Source organism: Vanellus vanellus (assembly GCF_965231255.1).
Source record: "Vanellus vanellus genome assembly, chromosome: 3".
NCBI lineage: Eukaryota > Metazoa > Chordata > Aves > Charadriiformes > Charadriidae > Vanellus > Vanellus vanellus.
This window is the reverse complement of record NC_138907.1, coordinates 90,625,833-90,651,949: the sequence shown is the minus strand read 5'-3', so window position 1 is coordinate 90,651,949 and position 26,117 is coordinate 90,625,833. Positions and strand designations below refer to the sequence as shown.

The window sequence follows — 26,117 nt, the reverse complement described above, 5'->3', positions numbered from 1 at the left end:
GATTTGTCTTTCATCTCTGGAAAGCTTTTCTTCCCCCCCAAAATACTCATTCTGGAACCATTTACGTTACCAGAGGCAGATTAACTTTTTATGGCCACAATATCAAATGAGGCAGGACATGACAGAGATTGAACTTCAAAAGCATACATATTCTCTGACTTAAGATTGCTCCATACATGCAAAACCACAACGGGGGTCATTTAAATAGGATGGAAAAGATTTTAAAGTTGAAGTATTTGTGTGTGATAGGAATGTCTTCCATCTGCAAATTGCTCAGTCCTATTCTGGGAAGCTGAAACTGCCACAGAAATTAAACAGAACAAACAGTAAACTGATTTAGGAAATATATTTTATTCATAAAATGACTGCATTCATAAAATGGTGCATAGACAAAATATCTTGGAGCTAGATAATTCAGTCCCTGAATGCAAAACTCAGCATATTTATGTTCTTCCTTCAATATTGAAAACTAAAATAATAACAGAAAAACAAGGTGATACCCAGACTGGGTGCTGGGAGGCCTCAGCTACTTCTCTTTGGATGTGTAAAACCCAGAGAATGTGTCCAACACTTTGCAGGGTCACTTCCTACATTACGACAATTTCATGAGTAAAAGCCTGGTTAACTTTTCTTGAAATTCAGGAATTTTCAAAGAACTCCTCTATGAAGAATATTCCCTCCAGAATCCATTCTCCCAAAGTAGAGCTGTTTTCCAACAAGGTCACCTGTTTTTATTTTAAGAGTTTAAAGATGGACCTTGAAAAAGCCAGTCTATGTAAACAGGCTTGCTCTCTCTTATTTTTTTTTTCCTGTTTGGATACCTTTTTGTATACATTTTGAGAATACAAGAATTGTCACACTAGGTCAGACGAACCATTCCAGTACCTGACTGATTTGCCAAGAGCAGTTCTTTAAGGAAAACTGCAAATAAGCGAGGTAGATATGGGATCAGACTTTGGAGGGAAGAAGGGTCCAAGAGAGACAGTTGATATTAAAGGATCATCTCCCTCCAGCTCAAGAGCAGTCCAGCCCAATGAGCAGAAACTGAGGCAAAAATGCCAGGAGGCATCTTTTCTGCACCTCAGCCTATGCACTCTGGACAATGGAAGGCAAAAATTCCTGTTAACTAAGTGAGCAATTCACTCCAAAACCAAAAATGGTAACAGCTTCTGTGTTCCACGGAGATGAGCTTTCGCTCCCATGGAAGGCAGCTGAGCATCCACAACAGAGAGTGACAATTTAGAGCAACCGTACTGACTTGCTACAAGTATCTTTCACCTCCAGCAGTTTCTGCAAGGCCAGCCTTCATACACATGCTCTTTTTTGAAGTTGAAGGAATAATTATTCCAAGTAACCATAAAACCTTGATTATCCAAAACATTATCAATTTTAAAAAAATTCTACATGAGGTGTAGGGATACAGAAACTGTCTTCCTTCTCTCTCAAGAATGAAGGTAAACTTAAATACGGGAACAATATACATGATAAACATGTTTACAAAAAATAGATTTTATATTTTAAAGTTGGACCTCTAACTTTACCAGCACATAGAAAGTAAAGAACTTAGATTAGTATCCATGACATTAAGTATTTTAAAACCTCTTTTTGCTACCAGTTGTGAATTTTCCCAAGGACATATAGCTCACTATCAAACACTGTCTAATAAAGGAAGTACTAAGATACATAGCTAATTTCTTTTTGGCAATGAAGAGATCCTAACAGCCATCCCAGCTGGATGTGACAGGAGTGACAGATAAATCACTCTTAGAACTCCATCTAAGAAGATACCAGATGCCGAAGTTAACTCTCTCTGGTTTTGTAACACATCCAGATATGAAGAATAACACACCACACCCCCATTTAGTCTTGTATTGTCAGTGTCACACCACTGGAAGTTATCTGTGTATTTCTGCTGAAAATGAATTTCAGAATAGTTTTCAACACTGGTAACTGCATTCTTCACATCTTCAAAAAGGCAACCTGTAAAAGGAAGTAAAAACAATACTGTAATTAGTCTCAACACTGCAGGTAAAACAAAGATATTTCATTGTGTTAACTGAAATTACATATTATAATCATCTTTTCACTTAAAAAAAATAACACACTAACACAATGACAGAGCAGAGACTATATTTGAGAGGGGTGTTACTTTCCCACCACTTTTCTACCTAATATGTCTTCTCAAAATTCCCAAGCTTACTCTTTTTGCTTAAGCACTGCACCGCACTTGTTGCTGAACTACATAGTAAAACCTTTTTTTTCCCCAGAATAACATAGCACAAGGTGTTCATCCTATCTACCTTAAAAGGCTATTTGATAGTATTTTGAAACTAGCTCAGATTAAATCTTTGATACATTCCCTGTTTTGCCCGATTATTAGTTTGTTTGAACAGTGCTGTTGCTATAAGTGAAATCCCGATTCCAAAGTCAGGATGAAAAGTCCTGATGAAAAGTCCAAAGTCATAAAGAAAAAATGCCTTACATTTTAAAATGACCAGGAACTAAAATTCTACCCTGAGGGGGAAGACAAATACTTGTACATGATCAGAAGATAGCAAATTATGTACCTCTCCTTTTTATTGCACTAAGTGGACTGTCATGTCTAATAGATATTTAGAAGGAAGGTGATCTATGAAATACAAGAGATCTATAGGATTTCTGGTGTCCCAACTCATTTGTTCTTGGTCATGTGCGTGCAGAAGTTTCCCCTGCATGGTTTTGGTTTTGTTTAGTCTTCTTCAGAACATGCGGAATACTAACTCATAGAGTTAAGTTAGCTGACTGGAAACACAATCACATGTCCAGATTCTCATCTGCCAAGGATATTGCTTCAGATATTCAATTGGGAACTTCACTGATCACAAGGACAGAAAAAAAGATGGACAGATGCCACCACAGGAGGAAAAAAAAAAAAACAAAACAAACCAAACAAGCCCAAAAACTACCAGGTTATACAATGACCTTCTGAAAAGATAACCTGCTTTTCTTATCCCATGAAAAACACACAAGAAAAAAACATTTGAGACATACACTTCCCTTTTTTTTTTTTTTTTCTCCAAGACCTTTCAATAGTCACTTAAGTGAAGATTCAAATTACCATCAATTACTGTTTTGGATTTGCAGAGCTGACCCTCAGTCACCACTCTACTTGATACTGTGACTAACGAATGCATGAAGCATGATCAACCAGAAGAAACTGAATTAAAGCCTAAAATATTACCGAGTATTCAGAACAGAGGGCAAAACAGAGTAAAAACATTTATTTTGGATCCTATGCCCAAAGAACGTTTAAGAGAGAGTTATATGTCTGCTATAGAGGATGCAAAAAATTAAGCAAGTTTTAACATATCTAAGAGTCTTCTCAGAAAATAATTCATACAAAGGATTCATGTCTAAAATAACATGAATATGAGGCATGAATGGGACATGACAACAGCAATTCTTGGTTAAGACTGGAAAAAATCAAGTGATTTCACTTCCTGAACATCTCTCTTGCTACTCCAACACTAACAGCAGGAATCTATTAGAAAGCTGCAATGCTACTGCATGGAAGGGTTTGTACAGATAAGAAAACTGAGATCCCCAAAAGCTCCCACATTTCTGATCTTCCAAACTGGAACTAAAATTCAGAAACAGAAATTTTCATGTATAACATAAATTTTCAGAAACGTCTGTAGGTAAAGCTGGCCAGCAAATAGCCACCTGGCCAGGGTGGAAGTCTGCCTGCTTTCCCATGAAAATCTCAACACATTGACATATTCTCACTGAGAGTTTTCATTCATCTTAATCAGCATTTTCCAGTAGTAAGTTGCTACATCAAAAACACTTCTGTCAGCTCAGCCAAGGGGTGTTGTAAAGTCTAGAGACTACTCATCATGTGGGGAAATTTATCCACTAGGCCAAAGACTCCCACTGTAAAAGACATAAAATGAAAGGAAAATCAATATGTCTGTCACCTTTCTCATGATTTAGCCACTCAGATGAACAGAGACAGATGCATAATTAATAGCAAATGTAAAATCTTACCTATGCAAAAGTCATAAGCAACACAGATCAGGGATGAAATCCTAGCACCAATGAAGTCAAAGACAAAACTCGCATCGGCTTTAACAACCAGAGAAATTGGTCCTTGCATTGCAAGGAAGAGAAACAACAATCAAGAAAAGCAATAACCATTTCAATTCATAAGATTAAAAATTTTAAGCAGATTTTCCTGCCTGAGATTGTAGATTCCTTTGATACACAGTTTTGAGGCATCATTAGAGTGGATATATTTGTTTAATTTGACTACTTGCTATATTTTACAATGCATGAAATATGCTTTTTCACTCCTTTGAGGGGATTATTTGCAACATAATGTTTCCCTAGACAGCTAGGCTCCCCTACTGCCCAATAAAATGAAAAACATCAAAAGGAACCATTTATCACTGTCTGTATTTATATTTATTACCAATGTGAATGAAAAGAGCACATTAGATCATTCCTGCAGTTGACATACTAACAAGAAAAAGGGATAACACACAAAAATCATAAGCTTTTTAAAAAACACCTGTAACACATTAAGATGTTCAAGAACAAAACCAAGTGAAACAAAACCACTTGTGAAGTTCCACCACCTTGACCAAAGTTCAACAGAAAGCATACAAAATATTTCTTTATCATCACTGTTACTCTAGATGCTCTTGGATCTCCAAACAGTAGTAAACTATATGTTCTACATAATAAATGAATTACTATAGGTTGGGAAAGTGGGACTAAGTGGTTCTCCCCTAGTTCTCCATCTATCACGATACTTTCTCTCCAAGACAGACAACTACTGGCCTCTTGCAGGTCTAGTAGCAACTCTTTATGTGAAGTTTGCAAATCCAGTTTTTCACCTCTACTAGTGTACTCCAAAAGAAAAATAATGCACCAAACGTCTATCTGATCTACAAACTAGGCTTTATCACTAAATTCAGAATAAAAGTCAGTTCTCTGACTCAGTTTATGCAAAGGATTTTTATTGACCGTCTCTCAGCATGTTGTCCTCTTCTTAAAGCACTTAAGATACCTAATATTAATCAATCACTAAGAACTGATTTTTGTAATGTAGCATCCTTACTTGTACGACAGGAGACATTGTTTTTTCATTTCCTCTCAATTATGTCTGAAGATTATAATCTTATTCTATCTCAGAGTACCAAGTGCATCTCAGCACTCCACCCCATTAGTTTCCACAGAGCCAGAAGCTGCAAAGACCTCTGGATAATGAACAAACATAAATTCCACATTTTTGAGCATTTTAAGAGATATCAATACAGAGGGAGCAGTAGAATACCACAGGCATACAAATGATATATCTCACAAAATCACTTTTTATGTAAACAGTAAAACAGCAACAACTTTGTTACAAGCTTTTGGAGCCAGAGCACGTTAAGAAATCCAGGTTGTGCTCCCTTAGCTGGCAGGGAAAATACAAAATGTCAAACTGTTAAGCATGCTCCAGACTATGTGGGAATGACATTGATGACTGGGAAAAGTATCCCAACAGAGAGCATGCTTACCTGGTCAAACTTTGCAACATGTTGCCCGGACAGGTTGTGCAATCTCCATATGTCTTTTGCACATTCAAAGCCCAACCAGAGACAAGCTGTGGCACCCGGCTCTGGCTGACCCTGCTTGAGTGGTGGGGTTGGACGGTGCATTCTCCAGAGGTGCCTCCCAGCCTCAGCCACTCCGCGACTCCATGACAATTTTGTCCATACACACACACACAGGCAAGTGAAACAGCAGCGCTATACTGCTGGAAACTCTTTTACTATAAGCTACAAAAATAGAGGCTGGCAATATTCTTTCCTCAGTAGGGAGAACGTAGTTATGGGGTTATAGGTTTCAGTCTTTCTGAAACTTTCTAATAACATTTTATTTTATAGAGTGCTTCATCAAGCTGTGCCTCAAAGCATTTCCCTGACTTCATATGATAAAAATCTCGCGGAAAACAGTGGGGTAAGGGCATTTCCTACTAAATTAAGCATCCAGTCACAGAGTCTAACACTGAGGAGTAACAGGTGAAAGAAAAAAGTTATAATTTCAGAAAATATTTGAAAAGTTATGGAGATTTAATGAACGAAAGAGATAAAAGAAGGCAGTTCCAGATGGCAAAAGCTGCTGGAAAGAAATCTCTTCTACCCAAGCAGTAACACTGGGTGAGCAGGCAGAGTGGATGACTGCTGTAAGAGAAGCAGAAGCATGACTAGAGGCAGCTAAACAATATATTTTAAAGAAATGCGATCTGCAAATCCAGTGCATACAATATGTCTTGTGAAGCTGACAACAGACAGAGGAAACGCAGCTCTAGGAGCAAATTATTTTCTCAGCTAAGCAAAGGAAAAGCAGTTCAATCTTTCACTCAGCTGCAAAAAAAAAAAAAAAAAAAACCAAACAAAAAACCACACACACACACAAAAAAACCCAACCAAAAACCAGAAAAGAAGCCAGATCCTTATTTCAACAAAACAGGAAAACAACCTGTATGTCAAAAGATGCATTCCCCCACTCTAACACGAACTTTTATACTGTTCTTATGTTTGTATTCTCATTAAAGGAGACCAAGTGAATCGTGCATAAATCAAGATCTCTGTGTATGTCTCTCAAAGATGAGGAAACAGAATTTCTAATACCTATGTCTCTCCTAAGAGTTAAACAAAAGTAGGTAGAAGATATACTACAGAATTTGTCTTCAGTATTAAAGAGGTAATTGTACTCCTGTTTACTCCTGCATAATTATAAAGGAAAATAGTGGGTTGAAGTAGTTACATATGCTTTGGTTTCAGCAGAAGAAAATGAACCTATTAAACATACAAACGCTTCCTGAAATATGACTGCTCTTGTTTTGCTTTTCCATTGCACACCAAAGAACAAAACTCCACTACTAGTCTCAAAACTGAAGCTTAAATGCATAAAAGACATTTTAATGTTGTCTTCTTTGAACATTAGACCAATTTTTAAACACTACCGCACACAGTTCATAACATCACACTGTATTTTAGAAGACCACAACTTACACTGCTGTCTTAAATCATTCCTACTGCAAGCAGACAACCTGTACATAAACAGCTACCCATGCTTTAATCCTACACATGTGCTAGTGTGAAATCAGGCGTGATTGAACGACTGCAGAGGAAACATCGATTACACGCCAATGAGGCTATAGCCTACAATCAACGTCAAATGCTGTATTCATTTCCACTTAAGGCTGACAAGTATCAAGCAATGCCATGACATCCATGTGTGCAGGAAGAGAATAACCTTCCCAAGAAGATGTGGACAGATGTGGGCAGACCTCACCTCCCAGATCCAGCTACGCTGGTGGAAGATGTTAACTTCACAGGGTCAATGGTATCCCTCTGCCGCAAGTTACTGTTCCTCTCTCCCCACAAAATGCCATTTCAAGCTTTCTACCTAGTGTCTGGTGAAACCAGATTGGTATGCTAAACTTTGGTCTGCAGTAACCGGATTGATTTATCCTAGAAACTAGAAAGGGAGGGCTTGCACAAACAATTCTGCTGGCAGATCACAGGGTGGGGGGACTAAGCTCTGGTCGAAACGAGTGAAAACCTGAGAAGAGTGTTTCCTTCCACATGTACAGCTGGATTTGGAAGATAGTGTATAATGTAGATGCAAAGCCTCAGTCCAAAGTCCAATTCACACAGATTTGTATTACCATGAAAGCTCTGGCTAGTGCTAGGTGTTATGGTTTAAGCCTTAATAATTACAGCTACTACAACTGCTTGTGCGGTTGCAATTATAGTGCAATCAAGACGCCCTGTACATAGAATACACCTCTGCCTTGAAAAAAAGAATCAGACGAAGTAATATAACCACGTTTGTGTGAGTACAACTGAGCCTACATGTAAAAAAAAAACCCTGTATTTAATAATGCACTGGTACAACTACAGCGACAATGTGCATAAACACATAGAGAAGGCCATAATCCTGCCTGATGCATTTCTCACTGCTGTAAAATAAAGACAGATCAAGGAGTGGGATGACTATAAAGCATCTGTACCATGTCCAGGTCCTCCCTCTATAAATATCTGGTTTCTAATAAACTCTACTTAAGGTTTGGTGTTCCCACAGCTGCTGACGAGGGACAGAGGAACTAAAGGAATACTGCCTTCCCTGAGGTGCAACAGTGCTCTTCCCATTCCTGCTCCACCACCAGAAGCAGCAATGTCTTATAGCTGTTACCGTTACTCTGTGGATTAGCAACTATTGGCTACGGCTGATTATAAATAACCACAGTAAGAGTCTGCCTGCCTACTCATACTGCACAGTTTACGTATTTGCTCTCACCTAACGGTCAGGGACCAAGTCCACCGATGCACAAATAACCTATTCCAGAAATACGTTTTGGCACCAGTGTGAATGAACGGACACAAAGCAGATGGCATTAGATGAGCAGAGACATGAGAGAACATTAACTGCTATATTTACACTCACCCCCACTGAATCCACAGACCCATAAAAAAGCAGCTGTCTTTTCCAGACTGAATGCTACCAAGCTGTTGCATATTACCCCTACATCTCTGACGCTGCTCCTGGGAAGTGCAAAGGCATTTTTAGAGGAAATTGGAGAGGAAGGCAGCATATTCACTACTAGAAGAATGAGAGGAGCCAGAGACGTCCCTACCTTGACAGTGTAGGATTTACTTGCCTTAAGATGGCCTCCGGGTAGCCTGCAAACTCCCTGGCGGTACTCCAGTTGCAAAGCTGCCCTCCATTACACTGATGTTTAATTCTCCTTTTTCTACACTCCAGGCTCTTGGGATGACAGCTGAACATTATGTCACTACGTGTCTGCTTCCTCTGTGCCACAGAGGTCATGTAAGTAGACTTGGCTGCTCTAATACCCCTTCCACAGCCAATCAATGGCAGCCACTTATCACAACAAATAAAAAAAATTGCTTCAGGTTCTCTCAGATAGGGAAAGTTACCAACATGCTTTAAATGCAGTGAGAAGTCTGGGTTTGAGTATGCATCAGAACACAAAAAAGTGTTCTATTAATTACCCTTCCTTGGCGTTTTTGTACTAAGCAAACCGAGGAACCACCAGCCTGTGCTCAGAGCAGCAGAACTTCACCCAACTAGGCTGCTAAGTCTTAAATACTTTACAGTGGAGAACAAAGAATTTCAAACAAAAACGAGTCCCTTGAAAAGGTCATTAAAACAATACTATAATCCTACAGATTGACTGAACAGAAACAGTTGGAAAAGCCAAGTTTGAAATATTTAATCAAATAAGAAGTTAAAATCTTGGGTCAGTATAAAGGCCTTCAGGACTATCACTATTATGCTGGAATTCCAATGGAGACAGAAACTAAAATATATCCAGAATACTCTCACAGCCAAACACTGCAGCACTGTGCTGCATAAGACCACGTGGTGACAGCAATAATGAAGTCAACAGAAACACATGTTGTGGAACTGTGTTATTCTGAAAAGATAAAACCCTGCAAATTGGGTTGAAGAATAAGGGTGTGTGGAATGGCAGTTTTGCAATCTGACCCACTAACCCCTACAGGGCTCAGATTTGGGTGTGGATGAGAGGACATTTTGTGAAGGACTCTTACCTCACTCACTCCACAGGAGGTCAAGGTCATTCTTTAGCATATGTACCTGCAAGGAATTTCCCATCTCAAAGAGAAGTTGTTTCAAGCAGCTCTACGATCTTACAGAAAACATATTTTTGGTCAGTGCTACAGTACCACAGAAGCAGAGGAACACAGGTGGCAACAAAAGCTGGGGAGAACTTGGCTTCACAAAACTTATCATCTAAACAGCAAATTCCCTAGGACTTCTAGGAGAAGGCTGGGGAAAGGCAAGTCCTCTCCTGTACAATGTGAAAGCCACTGTAGATCTGTGGGCTTTCCAGTCTGCAATGCAGGAAGAAGCTTATTAGGAGAATGTCACTCTGATAAATCACTTCCTTCTTCTGTCCGAGCTGGGAAGATATAAAATATAACCAAAACAACTAAGCAGAAAGAGAATTAAATTCCTTTCATTCAATTACTAGTGGAATTAATTGTAACCAAAGCAAGGATTTATTTTTTTAAATATGATTTCTCAATCTTGTAATGCCCCTTCAGGATTTACGAAATAAACCCATCTATAAATCACCATGCATTCTTTCAACTAATCTTTCCTAAAAGTATTAATTTCTTATAAGAATGAAGCTGGATTTGAAATGTGACAGTGAGAAATGAGAAAAAGCAAGGCATTCCTCCAAAGTCCCAGGCTGTGCATGTGCACTGCAAGCTATCTCTTTGCTAATATAACAGTTGCATGCTGAAGCTTGCCCAAGCTTTAGAGGGAAAACTATAAGCAGCTGCAAAACCAGTAGAAAACAAATCTCTGCATGTTTTTATTTTATATGAAGACGACCGATTTTTCTTTATTTTAGATCAAGTAGTTCTTTGTGTGGGTTTTTTTTTTTTTCAGGTTGACTTGAGAATGCTATTAATCTTTTGTTTCTTTATATCTACATATGAGAAGCCCCAAAACTTCATGGCTTTGTTTTGTCTTTTGCCAAGCCTTCCTCATTAGCCTACACTACTTTTATTTCCACTGCAGATGTTACTTCTTGTGACCCATCATTAAGACAGACACACAAACAGCAGTATTATTTACCTTTGTTAGTCTTAAACACAGTTCTTCTCTTAAATGAAAACCCCAGTGGGGGATGGAACTTAGTACTAATGTTGCATTGCAGCTACTGTTCCAAAGCGAACTGGGCTACAAAACCCACGGGATTTAAGATTTCCTTAGTCAACACCAGATGATGTTTGGTTTTTACTGTAGTAATTACCACGCCGAACTTCACACCAATCAGGCAATCCAAACAGCACATATTCTTCTGCATCAAGTGGTTTTAAACTGCTGTAGAAAAGACATTTGTTTAAGCACATACATGTATGGGCAGTTGGGACACACACGGTATCCTAAAACAAACAAGTCACTGCAAGCTGCTGTGTCAATTTACAGCATGCTAGCTGCATCCTAAAGCTAGAGACACCTGAAGAAATTAAACCTTGGCACACCAAACTGGAACATCAGATGCAGCTCCTAAAAACATTTTAGCCTCGCTGAAAGGTGTTGTACAAAACTGAATTAGTGAAAGTCGTGTTTGCCACCCTTTCAAAGACCTGCCCTCCAACCCCGTTTCACACTTTCACACACAGCCTGCTGTCACAGCAGGATTTACTCTGAGCCAACTTCCTGAAAGTCAGGTCAGTCTAAGGCTCTGTTGTGGTTCTGCAGTTCTCGTACCACTAGATTTCTTTGCGCTCTTGGGAATCTGTTTCAACTGACCAGCATCAACAATATCCAAACACAGCTGCATCTTCCCCAGAAAGAGAAAGGAGTGACACACTGCTTCTGCTGTAGTATCCAGCAAGTGCACCTCTTAGAGTATTTCAGTAATGAGGAAAAGAATGAAAAAAGTCCTGAACAGGGCACTATGCATAGTCTGATGTCTTTTAAAAGAAAGGTTGAGATAGAGAGAGATACGGATTTAGTCTTTTGGCCACGAAGCAAGTAAATTGTACCTAATTCCAGAGAGAATAAATAGGGCCAACTAAGCAGCAACATAATCTTTCTTCAAGAGTATCATCAAATCACCTCTCTCCAAAGTAAGCTGACATGGTATGGTGCATGTCAGGTGTGAGACTGGAGATCAGTCAGCACACTATGCACTTATTTCTTTAAAGAGATGCTGGCTTACCCAGATGTGTGGTGGTCTGGTCATTTGCATGGCTGTTGCTCTCAATTAGATGCACTTTGGTGGTATTCTCTGCAACATCATTTATGAAGCGTTCTATCTCAGCAAAACATCCTGTTACTGTATTCCAATGCTATTATGAATTGAAGAGGGGGAAGTGCTAACAAATGTGAAAGAGAAGCAGTGGTTTTAAGTCTTTACTACACAATAGCATGCTCAGCTGGATTCTAAGCTGGCAAATGTCTGATTCCTTCCTCTCCTTCTCCTGTCCTTTCAGCCATGAAGCATTGTAGAAAACTGTAGAACGGGAAGGTGACTTTCAAGTGCTGTATCATCCAAACCAGAAAAATGAATAATATAGTCTTCTATTACCAGTTTATTTTTCCAGCTCAAATGATCCCTTCAGCATAAGCTAACATTTTCTCTATTATTCCCTAATATCGAACCACTCACCACATTAACTCAAATCTTCTTTCTCCTATTTTTAACCACTACTCCTAACATTTGTCTCCTCACACCAATCAATCCTTCTCCCCTAAACCCCCACAATAGACCTTCAGTCAGGATTTACCTCCAGCCCGTGCTATGGCTTATATCCTACAGTAGGAGATAAAGTCTCCACACAGTGTTGCTCATGCTGTTTCCCTAGGAAAAGCAAGATTAACACAAGAATAATTATTTGTTTCCCAGCTGCAGCAGCAGGTAAAATCTGCAAGTCAGAATCCCCTTCAGGGCCTGGCTGGAGATGCCTGTTTCTTGCTTGTGTTTCTTTTCTTTTTCTCCCTCCCCTCCCCTGGCCTTAATAGGAGAAAAAACAGCAGGCTAAGATTATTTCAATTTTAGAAGCAACACGATGGAAAGCTAAAAAGAACAAGGAACTGAACTGGAAACATACGGAGAAAGGAGGAGAAAGCAGTATCTCTTGCTAAAAACTGAAGTGTAGACAAGCATTCACACTAAATAAAACAGATACATAATTGGTGTGGTGCATTATCAAGGCTATCATACAAGTACCAACTAAAAAAGTTATTTGGGTTTCCCTCATGCTCTCCACAACCTTCAGTGTAATAGCAATACGGTTATCTGCAGGATTCAGCACTGGCAAGACACCAGAGCCATTAGATATTAATGTTGTAGGTCAATGCATTTTTTAATTTTAATTTAATGAAAATCAATCTTTCTCTCTTTGTCAAATTTAGCTACCTGTTAAGAGTCTGAGGCCACTCGTAAGACAACCTTCTCACCTCTTACACCAAGATGCTCTAAAAAAACAAACAGACAGGTAAAACTGTCACGAGAAACTACGGAGCAGCACCAGAGGTCACCTGCTTGGTCTTCAAACTTGACTGTCAGGAAAAGCTATATTAAAAGCTACTCTGGTAAAGTGCTTTAAAACAAAGAGGCAACAAAGAAACAAGCCAACCACTTCTGGTTAATACTCTACCTGCTCATGGACTGGCGGGAGAAGTTCCAGTAAATTTTTGCTTTCGTCTCCAAACTGTTTCATTTATATCCAAAAAAGAATGTCTGCCAAAAACTGAAAGCTAAGAAATGGTCTACTATCTTCATTTCCTGCAAGGTTTAGAGTTAGCGATGGCACACAAACCAGCACACAGACATGAAGCGGGTTTGTAAGAATCTCCCTTAGCAAATGTTGCATGAGCAGAGCACACCGTGATGTCATGTTGCAACTGCTGGGATATCTTGTCACATATGCTATGTTGCAATGGTGTAAGACATAGCCATCTCCTGTGTGCACATCCTTTTCTGAATATACCAAACCCAAACGCTACCTGAAGTACCATTGAAATACCAAGAAGATGTGGGGAGGGGGCAGAGGGAGCATGACACAGAATGGATGCATCAGAGAACAACAGAAATAAATTACATCTTTTAATGAGAAGCATTTGGTTATGTGCTCGCATTTACATGCAATTAATATAGTCCAAACAGTCAATCTACCACAACTCAAAAGAAGTAAGTAGCACAAATTAAAGGAGAATGTGGCATTGTTAAGTAACACTTTGAAACTAGACAGTTTGAACAGGTGTCTTCATTGGGTTATCTTTTGAAAACTTTATGGAAAAAAGCAAGTTTGAAAAATTGGCTGCTTAAATTCTCTCTTTGCTTCCTGGCAGTTAAAACTGGAATGAGAATAAATACCTCCCTGCATGAGGTATGAGAATTAATTTGTTTGTGTATATAAATAGGTATTTAAGTATCAACTACTATTTTATTTTTAACACCTTATTGGGACTACCTGAGTCCCTGCATTCCTACCTGAGTTCAGCTTTTGGCAAGAGATTAGGATTGAGTTAAAAAGGGAACAGGTGTTTGGAAGATGATATGGCTGTAATAAAAGCACTAACCAAGAAGATGAAGGCAAAAATAATTTCAATATGGCATTCATTTGTATCCTGTGAAATAGAGAGGCACCCAAAAGAAAAAGAAAAATCACAACTAAGGGATATTTAGGAAAATGTCTTTGCCTACTGTGATTCATTCTCAGGGGGACACAGTCTGAGCAGGGCTGTCCTTTGGTCCCAGGTCATCCTGTTCTTGTACAATCTCATGATGCCTGTTAAAAGGCCAGGCATTCAATAAACAACCATTTCACCACTTAATACTGGTTGGGTAATAAAACATTTTCAAAGCCTCAAAAGGATGTAGGAGTTTAAGGCCACTACCAGTGATATTTGAGCTTCTAAATTATATAAGGTATTTTTACAGTGCGGATTTTTGGCCTCTAAGATCCCTACAGCCATTACAAGGTCAACCTGATTTTTATTTCTAGGGATTGAGCACATTCTTTTGCCAGTTGCAGTCAGAAGAAAAGCTGAAACCATCCATTTCAAGGCTCAAACTCATGAAAACAGATGTTTTCTTAGTAAAAAGAATAGTTACTGACCTTGAAGCTCCATAAGAAAACACAATATTCACCATTTTTAGAATATCTTTCCCTCAACAATAAGATAACTGAGCAATGATTTTTAAAAGCAAAGGTTCGGGTTGGGGGAAGTGTCACAAGATGTATGGTCTTTATTATTACTTTGTTTATTGCCATACTCCATGATGGTTTCCATGATGGAGTAGGACATAATGTACAAAATAAACAAAATTTAACTACAGAGATACAGGCAAGCCTCTCTGTCTACAGCATGGGTCCTCAGCTGTGGGAACTCCCAGCATGGTTGACTCTCCAAAGTCAAAAGTTGGACTGAGAATGTTGTAAGAAACTAAAATGGTTGTCTAGACTATATTGAAGTCCCTTATGTCTTTCACTATGAAAAAGCTTTCCTGTGGCCTGTGGAACAATTGACTGAAGAATGTAGTAATGTCATTTCTGCATACTAGATGTTTATTTTCCTAGTATTAAATGATTTTTGCATTTTAAGCAGGTTTAATACAATTATCTTTGACTTCAGTACGTTTAAGATGCATCCTTTCTAAGTATTTCTTGTCAGTAGTCACCCATGAGAGAATTAGTCTATTAAATTAGCAAGACAGTGAAGAAGGTTTTAAAATGACTGACGACAGAGGATTACCTCTTTGAAAACAAATACTGAAGAAAACAATTTTGACCTGAGACAAATTCACACGTCCTTTTGATTCTAATGAATTCATCAACAAGAACAGAAGCTGAAGTTGGCCCTGTATCATTGATTGTGCACACATATTTGAATAGCTCTTAGCAGCTCCATTTAACCCACTTATCCAAGGGAGGCAATTATTGATGTGGTGAAGTGCTTATGGGAGTCAAATCTAGACTCATAAATGGCTTATGGATTCCTGCCCCTGACAGACATCAGACAACTCTAAATACTTACTCTGTATTGGGGCAGAATTGGAAACTTTTGATGAATGCATCAGTTAATGATCATTTCTGAAGCCACTGGAAGAAAATGAATTGGCCTTCCAGAAGGAAGGGTTGTACAAGGAACCAAAGAGATTTTAAGACGGAGCTTGACTAATCGATGATACGTGACATGTTATCTGCAATAGCAGGGGACTAAATTTAACAAAACACAAGAGTTCCATGTGGTCCTATCTACAAACCACACCAATTACTGCAAGTCTATGGGGTAAAAACTGATTACAAAAGCTAGGACAAATGTCTAACAGCACAGAATCCAGAGCTAAACCCTTTCTGAAAGCGTCTTTTCATCAGATTCCCATCCCAGCCTGTCAACAGAGCAGCAAGTTAATGCTCGGCAAGCAGAGGTCAGACGGACCCCACTCTCTCTGGCATCGGGGACAGTAACCTCCACTGCAGGGGCAGGACTGACCTTTTGAGACAACAACCATTTATATACCCTAACATCACCGGAAGATTCTGAGTCTCAGAACCTTGACATCCTTCCTCTAAACAAACCACTACTATCAAAAACAGAAAAAAAAAACATACATAGGCAAAACCAAACCCTTCATTCCAAGCACAGCTTTTTTTCCTCACCAAATGAATGTCAAAGATTATACAAAGACCATAGTAGCCTTCACAAATATATTTCCCCAGAGAAGTATGCGTTTCTTTCGTGGAAGTTTAAGCAATAAGCAAATGCTCTTGCAAACTTCCCCCCGTGCTGTGTTGGCACAGCTGAATAGTCACTGGATGATGCAGAACATGAACAAGAGGCCAGGGGAGATGGAAGGGTTACCTTAAACCAGATCAAATAGTTCCTGCTGAATATAAAACTACCACCCTCCATACCACAGCAATGGGAGCTGTACAGGACATCAAAATAGGCAAAATAAAGCTATAGGCAATGTCATGTGAACGAATGCTGAACAAACGCAGTGTTAAAATGCCTGGAAATACACTCTGAAAGCAGCATGTCCGGTAGACAGCTTTTCATGTCATTCAGCCTTATCCAAAGAAGTCACATAAGCAATACAGAAGGCAGCTTTCTCTACAGTATCATATTCTGTTACTTTTGGAAGTTATTTTCATGTCTGATTTATCATGCAAAATACAGGTAAACGATCCCATTTGTCTTCCCATACCTCCATGTGACACTGCCTAAAAACCCCAGACCTTTGCTGTCTCCAAAGATCTCTGTTATTTTTTCTGAACTGTGAGGAAGAGTTCACGTCCTTCAGGATGTGAAATGTAAAAAAAGAAAAGCAAACAAATAGAAAAACCTCAAGCATTTACATACATTTAATCAAAAACACCAAACCCATCTCCCAAGAAAGCCCTCAGAGGGTTGGATTTATGAGGTAGAGTGCAGGTTCATCTATGCAACCGCGCACCCTCTCTTCATTCATCACTCTTATTTATTGACTTCATTTCAAATAAGAAAGTAACAGCTCTGAAACTGAGAGCTGTGTGTCCATCATCTACCACAGCACATACTTGCACTGTGATGGAACCAAAGGCCTCAACAAGAAAGAAATTACTGTGAGCAATAGCCATCTCCCTTCACAGGCAATTTATGCAGCTCACAAACAAACTGCTCCTCCAGTATTCATCTTCTGCAGCCTCTCTCTCCTGTCCACTTTTGCCATGCTTTGATCTAAATTTGAAAATAATCTTCTTGAATCATGCACCATGCTTTTAATTTTTCAGCCAAGTGCTACGCACAGCTTTTGTCTGTAATAGTAACAGATTGCCCAAGGACACACACAGTGAGTCATGGAAAGATTCAGGATTTCCTGGCTCTTAATCCAATGCTCAGACAAGGCCTCTCATGTTTCCAGTTTTTGGGGGCTGGCAGGTGGGGGGAAGAGAAGAGAAAAGAAAGGAAAAAAAAAAAAAAGATGGAGACATTTTTTAGATAAGCAAAATAGACAACTAGAAAAAACCCACACAAGCTCTTTCCCTTCTCACTTTAAGATGACTGATGTGACAGTAATCACAAAATCTGCTGAAGAGCTTAAATCTGGTTTTAAAAAAACATAATGGATGGAACAGAAGAAAAATATTAATGGGCAGCAAAAAGGCACAAAAAGTTGACGTTTCTTAAAACAGAAACAATATAACCAGTTTGCTGAACAAGCCTGGAAACAGAAGAGAAAGGAATTTACATGCCTTAAGGGCAAGGGGATTTGGGAAGCTTGCTCCCAAACGGGAGGGTGTATAGCAGCATTGGCGTATGCTCACCCCACAACTGTGAGAAAATCTGGGGGTTGTGAACACGCAAGTAGGTGACATGAATCAAGTCTCATTTGAACACACTTCAAAAACAGTGTGTTACACTTGTTTATTTAACTTAGGAAGCCGGTTCCCTCAAGACCACCTATAATTAGCAAGAGACAAGGAACATTCAAGGGACAAATATAGATCATGCAGAGGTGATGTATCAGCAGTCTGAAAATAATTAATATCCATCCTAATAATGCCACCTACTCCAAAAGACTGTGCAACAGTTTACAAGACCCATAATGTCACAATGGAACAGGAGAATAATTTTTCATCCCCATAAAAGTAGGCCACCCATCTTAATCTGAAAAGAGATCCAAGCAAAAAAAAAAACAAATGGGTTTTGAAATGTTGTACTCATTTATCACTGCAAAGCACACCTCATACGTGGGCTTTGGCAGCACTCTGGCTAACTGGCTGAAATGAGACCCATTTGAAAATAAAAAAGATGTTAAAACACTGGTGCCAGTAAAAGACATTAACTGCTATTACACATCTATGCACACGTGTGGGATATTTAGGGACTGCTTATCTCAACGGGCTGGGATAATGAGATTATTTAGAAACTATTGCTTCGGGATACAGGTAACTCAAAGTCCATGCATTTTGTTACTGTCTGTATTACAGCAACAGACAAAAGTCTTGCCGTATTCATGATAAATATTCGCACTCCCAACCTAACCCTCACTGAACAGACCTAGAGCAAGATCTAACAGGTAAAGTCAACCCCACGCTGCAGGAATGGAGATGGCTTCTTTGGGTCCCTACTCACTCAAATTAAATGATTAACTGCAACGACAGCCATTACCACGAACAGCAAACTATTTTAGCAGAGGATGAGAACCAAGTGAGGCAGGAGGTGGTTCTTTCCAATCCTAAATGAGACGCAAGCAATAAGTAGCACAGCATTAGCCCGGATGACACCAGGGGCCTTGCCAACAAAGGACACAAAAAGGCCGAGGCACTCAATGCTGTCTTTGACTCAGTATTTACTGGTATGACCAGCCTGCAGGAATCCCAGGCCCCTGAGCCTGGTGGTCAAGTGTGGAACAAGAAGACTTACCCTTGGTGAAGGAAGACGAGGTTACTGAAAGCGAACATGTATCTGCATCAGGAAACGTTTTGCTAGTAAGTTGAAGGAGGTGATCCTTCACCTCAACTCAGCACTGGTAAGGTCACATCTGGAGTGCTGCATCCAGGCCTGGGCTCCCCAGTACAAGAAAGATATGAACTTACTGAAGAGAGGTAAGTGTTAACAAGGGGTCACAAAGATGACTGAGGGATTGGAGCATCTTTCATATGAAGATAGGCTGAGACCTGGGACTGAAGAAGAAAAGGTCTAGGGGTCGATGTGTATAAATACCTGATGGGAGGGAGTAAAGATGAGAGAGCCAGACTCTTCCCAGTAGTGCCCACTAACAGGATAAGAGGCAATGAGTACAAATTAAAGAGCATCAAAGTCTTTCCGAACACAAGAAAATACTTTTTTACTGTGAGGATGGTAGAACACTGGCACAGGTTGCTCAGGGAGGTTGTGGAGTCTCCATTGTCAGAGATATTTAAAACCCAACTGGTCATGGTCCCAGGCAACCTGTTCTAGCTAACTGCGATTTAGCAGAAGGTTGGACCAGATGATATCAAGAGGTCACTTCCAACCTCAGTGACTACGCAACTCTGTAAATATTTCTGTTGCATGCATTTTTGAAGTGAACAAGCTTATTTACAAAGATTGGTCATTACGGCATTCTTCAAGACAAACCATTCCAATGTTTTGTAAAACCTCCAAATTGGACTTCTGTCACTCTGCTCTTTTTTGGGTGGTTTAGATGCAGTGCAAATTTCACTGTTTCTCTTCAGTTTGCTCCCTAAGCTTCCTTGTATATATCAAATTCTTCCATGCACTTTAAAGATACTTTAATTAAATACTGGACAGAAAAAACTTCTGAATTAAACACGATCTTGCAATTTTGGTTGACTTGTATTCTCTTCTCCTCCCCTCCTCCCTAACACCCTCTTTTCTTTATATTACAATATAGTACGAGTCTGTCCTTCAGCTCATAGTTACATGCAATCAATATTATTATCTTCAAGCTTCTTTTTTTCCCCCTCTTTTTCTCCAGCTGTTTTTCAGCCATTGAATACTTTCCAGTTTCAGATGAAAATAATGATTAGGTTTTATTACTATGAGACATTTTCATATTCTGATAAAAATCTGATTATTCAAAACAAAGCTAGCACAATGTCTTTAACAATCAGATTTTCATGTTCATTTTTATCTTCTTTTTAGAAAACATTAATGACCTTCAAGAAGAATCAATTTTCTGGCTTCTTTTTTTCTATTGTTTTTCTTATTTTTTTAATACAATTTTACCACCAAGGACAAGTATATATGAACAAATTATACACTGGAGTCATAGCTCCCTTGAGGTATCATTCTGGATTATTGAAGTATAATTAGTATAGTGCATGGGTCTGGTCTAAGATTTCCAAAATATTGTTTAAAACTCCTTAGAACTATGCAAGATCCAAAGTTGAGGATCATAGCATGACCTTAAGATCTGAATGAAATAACCTGAAGTTGCTCAAAATTTTATTGGCTCTATAAGATAAACATTGAGAAATAGCAAAGATAGAAACCAGGCACCTAACATTTCTGCATGAAAACGCTTAATTCAGTTGTACTGAGTTAGTGAAAAAAAGCAAACTGAAAAAATGTTTGCCTCAGAATCTAAAAACAATCATTCTCCTTCTCACACTAAAACCCTTACTGTTTGACGGACAGTTTGAACAGATTTTTTTAATTAACTTTGAGCGTTTGTTACATTTCACTCATTTTGTATCCTGAATTTAAGCATGTTTTACAAAATTCTATTGTACTGCATAGACAAATAAATTCAAAAAAACCCTAATACCCAAATGGATTTTAATCCCCTCAAACCTTATGTTCCTTAGTAAGCCAAATTAAATGAGTGTGGTTGTTAGTATATGCACGGATTACTTTTATAACGTGACTGATTCTACCTACCTTTAATTACCTAAAATCGTTCATTTGCTTTTAGCTGACTTTTAAAATTAGGCTTTCTAGTCTTCAAATCTCAAAGATCATTCCAAAGACCTAATTTTCCACATTACAAACATTTTATGCACAGTCCTAGATACGTGTCCACTGTGTATTACACAAAGTTCAAGTAAAGAAAAAAAAAAGCTTTCTATTTTTCCCTTTGTTTTATTTCTCTGGCTGATCTTCTCTTCCCAACTATAAAACACAAACAAAGACTGAAAGACAGAAGGAAAGAAAAGCACAGACCTTGAACACCAGGAGTAAAATTAAATTAGTTAACTGCTAGAAGCATGAAGCATTAATGAAATAGAACTAGAGAATTTTCCCCTTATGAGGAACATCTATTCAGTGTTAATTAAATTCTTTTATTCAAAATCTATACTTACCCAAGCATAAAAATATTACATCATATCAATAACTGCAGAGTGTAAGCAAGTACTACACTATAAGCATCTTTTTCCCCATCTAGTGGAGTGAAGCTTTTAAATCATTTATACTGTTTGAAGTCTTCAAAGAAATGACAAAAAATAACAGCAAACCCTCTGCACGAACCAGCAGCCACAGTTATTAATTCACTCGTCTAACGAATAGCTATCAGAGACTAGCTCCAAGCATTTGCTTGCAAAGTTCTCATGCAATAGTGTTAATGAGGAACTTTCAAAGAGTCTGCAATAATTATTTCTCTACAATATATCCAGCTGGCTGGTTTATTCATTTGCAGTCCAGTTCTGCGCCACTGAAGCCAAACAGAGTTCTGACATTAACTTCAATAGGTTCAGGTCCTTGCCTACAAAGTTGAGCTATCATCACAAACACCTCAGGTGCATTTCTATAATATGACACAAACTAATTAAAGCAAAGCTGCGACTACTAAGGGACCATCTCTGGCAGTTTTAAGCTTACAAGATGAGAAACGGACTCCTCAATTTTCAGGTGGACACCCTAAATGGATTGCTTAACTTTCAAAACCACTCAGTATTTGTTCATTTGAATGAAACCTGAGGTAATCCAAAGTACTGTCAATTTTTATTGGAAGGGCCAAAAATGGACAGGCAAGTCACTTTTGCATAAACAGAGCAGCATACAAGACTAAGATAATGTCTTTACACTAAATTGTTTTTCCTGTCACTTACATCTTCTAGATGATTTCCTTGTTGTAAACAAAATATTATGGATTGTTCTGAGGATTATTTTGGAAGAGTTAATCAGGCACTCAGCTGTTTTGTAAATTATCTGAATGTAGGTTGGGAAAGGAGTATAATCCAACAGCTCCATTTTCAGGTGTTAGCATTTGCACTTTAATAAGTATCAGTACTTTAACCACTATCGCTACTGTTGTAAAAGAGCCACACTTGACTTCTGCATTGTTTTGTATTAGGAATACATGCTTTGCCCTGACAGGAAAGACTGACATAAAATGAGTAACTAATAAGCGTTACCAGGGTTTTCTTTGGCTCCTGAGCTACACTTAAAAATATGTAAACAGTGTCTCACTTCTGACAGTTCATTTTAACTAAATCACAGGAGCACAGTAATTTCCAGGTGGAATTGGAGCTCCGCTTCATCTAAATCTGCTGTTGGGGATACAACTTTGCTGAATACAAGAGTCCTCAGAAGATGTTCCAAAAACCAGGCAAATGGGAGAATGGTCTCCTCCCAAACTCCTCATGCGGGAGTGGCTTAAAAAAGCTTAGAATGAGATTCAGTAGCTCTTTCAAAATCGATGTTAGCATTAAGTCATATAGCTCCGCATTTCTTATTTGCATACATCAAAATCCCATCTCATTTCAAATCTTGTCAAATTTTGGCCTCGCCAGTATCCTGGCTCCTCCTAGGAAAGTTCAGAGCAGCAGTACACTACTGGAGCAGTGGAGTACTTCTACAATTCCAGTTCTCCAATAGCATCAGCACTTGAGCTGAGAAAACTTAATGTAAAATTCATATTTACTTATACAGTTAAATTTCAATCCCCGAGGATTTATTAGCTGTGTGGGATGTCACATGGATTTAATTTTACTTGCTGTTGAATTTCTTCTCACAGAACACTAGGTCGAACATTTCAAACTGAAAAAAAATCTTAACCTTGTTCACTGGTACCAGGATTAAGTCCAGGTTTTAGAAAAAGCACTACATGAGAGGGCAAAACCAGGTAGAAAATAAAGAGCAGAAGAAACAAGTAAAAGCTTACAGAAAAAAATACAGTAAGTTTTATAGACAGTATTTAGTCAAATTCTAAATATCACCTTAAAATAGAAAAAGCAGTCACTAAATGGAATATATCCCCAGGATAACCATGCAGAATAGACATTTCTGATTAATTTAACTAGTCACTAGCTACCGCTCTATAAAAATACAGCTGAAAATGCATTTTCTTTCTGTGGAAGCAGAGAATGCAACCTGAAGGATGAAGGTTACCCTGTGTTCAGCAGACTTTTTTTTTTTTTTTTTAAATGAGAAGTAAAGTTGATTCTACTTTGTTGCAAAGAAGGATATAGAGCCCTGCTGTTCCCCTCCCAGCCTCAGTTTTTCCAACTTACCTGAAAAGAGGCAAATACAATTTGATGACTGTTAAGTACTGAAAGTTAGTTTTTAACCAGTGAAAAGGTGTAAGAGAATTACAGGGGTGTATACTCATAAACAGTACAGAAACAAAGTACATTTGTATCTAGTAGAAATGAGAAAGTGACATGGAAACTCATCAGTGAAGAAAACCCAAGGTGGTCAACAAAGAAAAAAACAAGGCAGTCCTAGAATTTAATTTCTGTAAAGCTGGCAGATGATGAATGGAATAGACTTTGTATGAAAACGTGAAATAAAGAGTAAGCATCAGGCTCTCTGATGAGTTAAAAAATAAATGTGCTAGTTAGCCACCCCCCATTACACAATGATAGACTTTTTTTTTTATTTGGTGGAACATCTACATATGAAAATAGAAAATTGGAAAATGTGACATGTGGAGCATCAGCAAGAAAAACTTCTATCTAAAACTGAATTATGCAGGCAAATAGTTATTGATAAGAATCAGAACTAGAGTCAGTGGTACTAGTCACAGAAAGGGCGAACGTCTGAACAGTACAAAGTTCAGTCATCTTCAGGATCATATTTAGGAATGTCAGGCATTCTGGAAGTGGACTGAGCAGAGAAAACAATCAGTAAGATTAAAATAATGTCTTCGCTTGTACAAGTTTGCAGGCAAGATCCTTTTTCAGGTAGCTAAGGAGTTTAATACTCATTTTTTCTTCTATTTCCCTTATAAAATTCAAGCCCACTAAAAGCAACAGAAGGTATATAGCTCCCTGATCTGTTTCATCAATTCACAACACCACAGCTCACAAAAATAACGAAGACTTGGAACTGGCATTTTAAAATAGTCTCCTTCTCTATAGACTATGCTTTTATAGTTTATATTAGTGATATGGGAATAGTATTTTTATAGTTTTTTTCTGTAAGGCAGAATCACTTCCTTTTTCGCTTGTCAAGCTGCAGGGAGACAGATAAAGAAACATTAACCAGAACGCCTGGCGAAAGTCCAAACAGCAATCACATTCTGCCCACCCATCACTCCCTGTGATCTCACTCGGCTACGGCATCTTCAGATTCCTGCAAGTTTTTCTGCATAGTGTTAAATGGTTACCAGGTTTCACCTCAAGGCATAACAGCCTCCTGTTGAAGGCTAAATGGTCTCCGTATTTCAGTAGGCTGTGTTAATGCTGACATGTCCTTTTGCCCTTCTTTTTTTTCTTCCTGTAGGAGTACTCCAAATCTTATTTTGGGAGCTCTTGAAAACACATACGCTAAGATGCCTCCCCACACACCCATATGTAGAACAGCTTCCTTTAATTCAAAAGTGGTGGAGCTATAGTACAAATGAATATTCGCACAACTGATCTTTTTTACTAGTCAAAAGCAGCATGCAACTTAGAGATGATGGAAATAATCCTGCCGTCTTTGCGGTCAGTCAGAACTGTGCTGCTGTATGTCAATGGGAACAGCATCAGCCTACTGAAAGAATAGCTGGTCCATCTTCTCTCTTACACCTTCCTTCAGGTCTTTCCCTGCCTCTGGACAGACGGTGGTATGACCTGTTTACCCATGTGATGTTTCTGCCCATTCTAGCTTTCCTAAAATCCAAACCTAAAGTTTTTTTCCTTCACGAGCAAGAGCTTTCAAGCACTACCATTTGTCATCAGCCATCACCCCCAGATCCAAGACCTATGATTTAAGCACAGAGATTTAGAGCACACTGCTCTCTACTGACATCACAACAGAATGATGGACTTCTGCTTCTGAGGGAAGGCAAACTGTATGTTTCTTACTGGAGGCATTACTGACTTCTTCACCAAAAGATCCATTCCAGACTCATTTTCAACTGACAATAAAAAAAGCAGAACTTAACAATCCCCTTCCTTTTTGTCGACTGTGTACTTTATCATAGTGAAGTCATCGATCCAATTATTACGCTCTGGCTTTGCAGACTTCTGTATATTTGTCTATTTGTCTCCTTGAAGACATCATTACCGTTTCCAACTCTTTAACACATAACACTCTTGAACTGCTCTGAGTGCCTTGGCAAGCTGCCCCGCCTGCTAATACAATGCTAGAATTCAGTGACATGCTCCTTCAGGATCCCTCAAAATTTTCTAATGTATTATAACATCATACCTATTCCAACCTACAGCTGAAATCCAATAGGGTTGAATCAATCTATTTGTAAAGCACCTGTAAACCTACTAAGAAGTAGCATCATAAATAGAACTTTTTTTTCTGCAGAGCTTTCTGGACTTCATAAGTTGCTTCAAAGCTTCCATGTAGACTCCTAATGGAAATGAACACTTGTAGCTTTCCAGAACAACATCCATTCACAAGGCACACAGCATAACAACATGAAACTTTAAGGAAAAATTACCGTTATAGAATCATTTCTATCCAATGACTCAGTATTATTCTCAAAGCAACAGCTGCCTATCCAGCTCTATGCAGCTGATAATCATATTTCTGCACCTTGTTGGCTAAGAGTTTGAAACTTACTCCTCACATAAGTCAACCTATTAATTATGACCTGAATAGAGCTAATACTAACTTAGAGAAACCAACGTTTTGGACGGAAGCAGCCCTAAAGAGATAAATTATCTACAAACACAGCATTATTTGGTTTTCTA

The 26,117-nt window shown here is 38.6% G+C and overlaps 1 protein-coding gene across 1 annotated transcript in view; it reads right to left on the bottom strand.

Annotated features, from left to right (window-relative positions):
- Nucleotides 1–1,605: 1,605 nt before the first annotated feature.
- Nucleotides 1,606–26,117, bottom strand: part of UBE3D (ubiquitin protein ligase E3D) — a gene marked incomplete at its 5' end in the record, with an annotated part of 89,855 nt that continues 65,343 nt past the window's right edge. Inside the window, one exon of the mRNA XM_082480558.1 lies at nucleotides 1,606–1,980. Coding sequence (XP_082336684.1) covers nucleotides 1,960–1,980 — 21 coding nt within the window. The 3' untranslated portion in view covers nucleotides 1,606–1,959. The remainder of the gene's footprint in view (nucleotides 1,981–26,117) is intronic.